General features: G+C 40.9%; 2 protein-coding genes across 2 annotated transcripts in view; one reads left to right on the top strand and one right to left on the bottom strand.

Moving 5' to 3' along the window:
* zer1 (zyg-11 related, cell cycle regulator) overlaps nucleotides 1-508 on the bottom strand; it is a 32509-nt gene extending 32001 nt beyond the window's left edge. The window contains exon 1 of the mRNA XM_016524572.1: nucleotides 378-508. The gene's annotated coding sequence lies outside the window, so the exon portion shown is untranslated. The remainder of the gene's footprint in view (nucleotides 1-377) is intronic.
* Nucleotides 509-1519: 1011 nt separating this feature from the next.
* LOC107717754 (TBC1 domain family member 13-like) overlaps nucleotides 1520-3898 on the top strand; it is a 6787-nt gene continuing 4408 nt past the window's right edge. Inside the window, exons 1-4 of the mRNA XM_016524589.1 lie at nucleotides 1520-1651; nucleotides 3394-3467; nucleotides 3632-3672; nucleotides 3748-3809. Coding sequence (XP_016380075.1) covers nucleotides 1569-1651; nucleotides 3394-3467; nucleotides 3632-3672; nucleotides 3748-3809 — 260 coding nt within the window. The 5' untranslated portion in view covers nucleotides 1520-1568. The remainder of the gene's footprint in view (nucleotides 1652-3393; nucleotides 3468-3631; nucleotides 3673-3747; nucleotides 3810-3898) is intronic.

The raw sequence follows: 3898 nt of genomic DNA, 5'->3' as shown, positions 1-3898 counted from the left end.
ACAGACAGACAGACAGACAGACAGACAGACACACACACACACACACACACACACACACACACACAGAATGCCTGAGTCTCATCACACATCTGATACTGTAATATTTAACGTTACATCTCCATTATAGCTCTGACTGCTGTTGTTGACACGGACTGTGAGGGAAGGGTTCGTGTTTTCGTCTCTGACGCTTTCTGATTTATATCTGACTGTAATCATCTTTAATAAGGCTGTAGATGTGTCTGCTGTGGTGACTCGCTGATGTTTGTGTGTGAATGTTGATCTTGTGAAGAGTGTTAGCGCGGCTAGCCGCTAGCATGCTAAAGAAAGCGCGTGAGTTTCCCGCCGGTGATCGGTGATTGACAGCGGCTGTCTCTTACCTGACGCTCGCAGAACGACTGACGCGCCGCTTCGACGCACTAGAATCGCAGAAATATGAACATGATCTGATGATGATGATCGCCGCTCTGATGTCAACACAACCTGCGCCACATCCGGGTCACCTGTGCGCCAAACACGATCACTTCCTGTTAGATGCAGGATCGGTCCAGCATTATTTAAAGAAGTGCACTTTTAATCGACACACTCCCATGTTATTATGAAACTATGATTATTTTTATGAACCCATGATGACGTTTCTATGTTGACAGCTTCATTATATTGTATGGAAATTCCTTTCATTTGTAAACAAAAATGTTCCAAATACAATATAATCTAATGTTCTAAAAATAATAATATAATATAATATAATTTCAACATTTCCGCTTTAATTCAACTCTCAATTTTCATCCATCATTAAAGATGTGATTTAAGTTTAATATTGTGCTGTTTTGACTTAGTTCTTCTATTGTATTATATTTGAGATATGAATGAGATCTCTCTGTTCATCTATGCATTTATAAATTCTGCAAAAATTAATAAAAATAATCTATAAAAAGGAAGAATGAATGATTATTTAATCCTAGCACATTCTTTAAAAAAAATACATATTAGTTCAATGTTAATTTGTAAATGTAAATACATATTTAACCTAATAATAATCATAATAATAAATTATTAGTAGTAGTATTTGTATGACTGGCTATGTTGCTCTATTATGCTCTTATGTTCTTTTATGTTTTAGGATTAGATTAAAATGGTTAATAAAAGAGTAAGTGTGATTGATCAAGAGTTTTCAAGACAGCAGGATATCAGTGAAGAAAGAAAAAAGAAAGACACTAATTTGAGTGTTTCATGTGTTTATATCTTATATGTCACAGAAATAGTTTTAGTGTGTGATCAGATATAATCAGATATGAGCAATGAGTTTATAAAATATATGAAATACATACCGAATAACACCATCAGGTGCTGTCAGGTGTTTCATGGATAGTCATTAACAGTAGTTTGAGTGTTGTCTCTCTCTGTCATTACACTGCAAACATTCTCACTGCAGATGCTTTACAGCAGAATCTGGATTGCTTTGTTTCTGAAGGTTGCATTTCTGTGCTCTGTGGGTTAGGTTAGGTAAGGTAAGGTTAGGTAAGGTAAAGGTGGATTCTGTGCTCTGTGGTTGTTGTTGGGCGGAACTAATGTGCGCGACGCTGTTTCCGGCGGGGCTGTTTTTCCGGCAGCGCGTGACTGAGTCAAACATGTCGAGTTCCTACAAAAACAGGTGAGAAACACAATCAACACGCAACAAAAGCGCCTTTTCACTCAGACACACACACTTTACCTCATCGACATTCGCTGCAGAGAACATTTACAGCAGACGCGCGAAGGAAGCGTGCTGACACCGCTCAGGTGTGTGTGTGTGTGTGAGTGTGAGTGTGTGTGTGTGTGTGTGTCAGACAACATTCAGCTGATTTCATATCAAACATCAGACGCATTACAGACAGATATCGAGTGTGTAATACCACCAGACTCAATCATTACTCCATTCATGTACCATAGTATTTACATGCCACTCCAGAGTACTGTTATTTGCTATCATCGTGAGTTATTGTGGTCATTGTAGAAATGCAAGTCAAGTCAGTTTTATTTGTACTGCACTTTTAGTAGAAGGGCAGAGACCAGCTCAATGCAAATGACTGTGCATGCAACATAGGGTGCAAAAGAAGGAGAAACAGAAGGTGCGTTATACAGTGAGGTATGTAAATAGCATATGTTTATATATGGCCAATGATCATAACAGTGCGATGGCATCCGGAGGTAGAAATGTGCAAAATAACAGAGGGAATAATAAGAACATTGTGAGTGACAGGTTATTGTACAGTGCAGTGTTGTTATTAAGCATTAGGTGGTCTATCTAGGATGTAGTGTTCAGCAGGCTGACCGCTGAGGGAAAGAAACTGTTCCTGAGTCTGCTGGTGGGACAGCGAAGACCCCCGATGGGAGAGGAGTGAGCCGTCTGTGATTGGGCTGAGAGGAGTGTTTGATGATGCTTCTCACTCTGCTTAGGCAGCGTTTGTGCTAAACGTCTTTGATGGAGGGTAGCTTGACACCAGTGCAACGGTAAAAACACTCAGAGTTCTAAAGCAGAACATCATATTGTGCATGTTTGAGTCACATTATGTGGCAATATAAAGGATCCGCCGGTTTGAGTGTGAAATGCCTGTAAATGAGCGACAGGCTGGTGAAAGTTCAGAATGGAGTCTGGCTTTAACCAGCTAGTTATGAGCTTTAACCAGCTAGTTATGAGCTCGTGATGTTCTCATGCCATCTTTGTGTCAATTGAAATAAAAGTGTTTAATGAATAAGTTGACATCTTCAGCTGAGATGTTTCAGACTAGGTTAAAGCTTTCTTCCTTCTGTGGAGCACAAAAGAAGATATTTTGAGAAATGTTTTTGCTCATATGATAAAAGTCAATGGGGTCCATGCTGTTTGGTTCTTTAAATGATCTTCTTTTGTGTTCAACAGAAGAGAGAAAGTCACAGAGGCTAGAATGCTGGTTTTGTCTCATCAGGCCGTTAGGAAGCATTTATCAATCTATATCTCATACTAGCTTCTGATTGGAGGGTTTGATCATGTGACTGCAGATGTCGTATTGATCTTCAGTTCTGCGTTTCCTCAGGAATCGGCGTCTGTTTATGGGAAGGAGAGTTTGTGTTCGACCCTAAGCTCCAGAAATGAATATGAAAGGGTTTTCTTGCATCTTATAGACTAGAGGAACATCAGACAAAGATCTGTGCTTGTGTCGTAATGTTCATGTGTGAGTTTATTTTTCTCTTTAGATTCAGTGAGAACGTCTGGATCCGAAACCCTTGTGTTCTTCATACTTCATACACATTAAACTTTCTGCAGTTACTATGGGAAACGGCGGCATTTTCTTGTGCAGCATACGGTTTCTTCTCGTGTGATTTTGGGCTGAGATCACGTGTGTGATCACACACTCACAGATCTCTCGTGTTCCTCAGGATCCAGGAGTTTAAGGCAGCTCTGAGCGACCAGAAGATTGATCTCAAGGCTTTGCGTGAGCTCTGCTTCAGCGGTAGGTCCTGTGTGTGTGTGAGTGTGTGTGTGTGTGTGTGAGTGTGATTGTGAGTGTGATTGTGTGTGTGTGTGAGTGTGTGAGTGTGTGTGTGTGAGTGTGATTGTGTGTGTGTGAGTGTGATTGTGTGTGTGTGTGTTCACCGTCTCATCCGTGTCTCACAGGGGTCCCGTGTGAAGGAGGCATCCGCGCGCTCTGCTGGAAGGTCAGTGTCTGATCTGAGTCTCATGTGAATAAATGAAGAATCAGAACGATGCAAATATTCTCCTGCATTTTTCAGATCCTGCTGAATTACCTGCCGCTGGATCAGTCATTATGGGAGGCGTTCCTGAAGAAACAGAGGTTACACACACACTCACTAAGATTCTCACACACACACTCACACTAACAGACACACGCACACTCACTCACTCACACACACACACACACAC

Source organism: Sinocyclocheilus rhinocerous, unplaced genomic scaffold, assembly GCF_001515625.1.
Source record: "Sinocyclocheilus rhinocerous isolate Xijiao unplaced genomic scaffold, SAMN03320098_v1.1 scaffold693, whole genome shotgun sequence".
In the NCBI taxonomy this organism is placed as follows: Eukaryota; Metazoa; Chordata; class Actinopteri; order Cypriniformes; family Cyprinidae; genus Sinocyclocheilus; species Sinocyclocheilus rhinocerous.
Note: the sequence above shows the minus strand (reverse complement) of the source record. Positions and strands in the feature narration are given on the sequence as shown.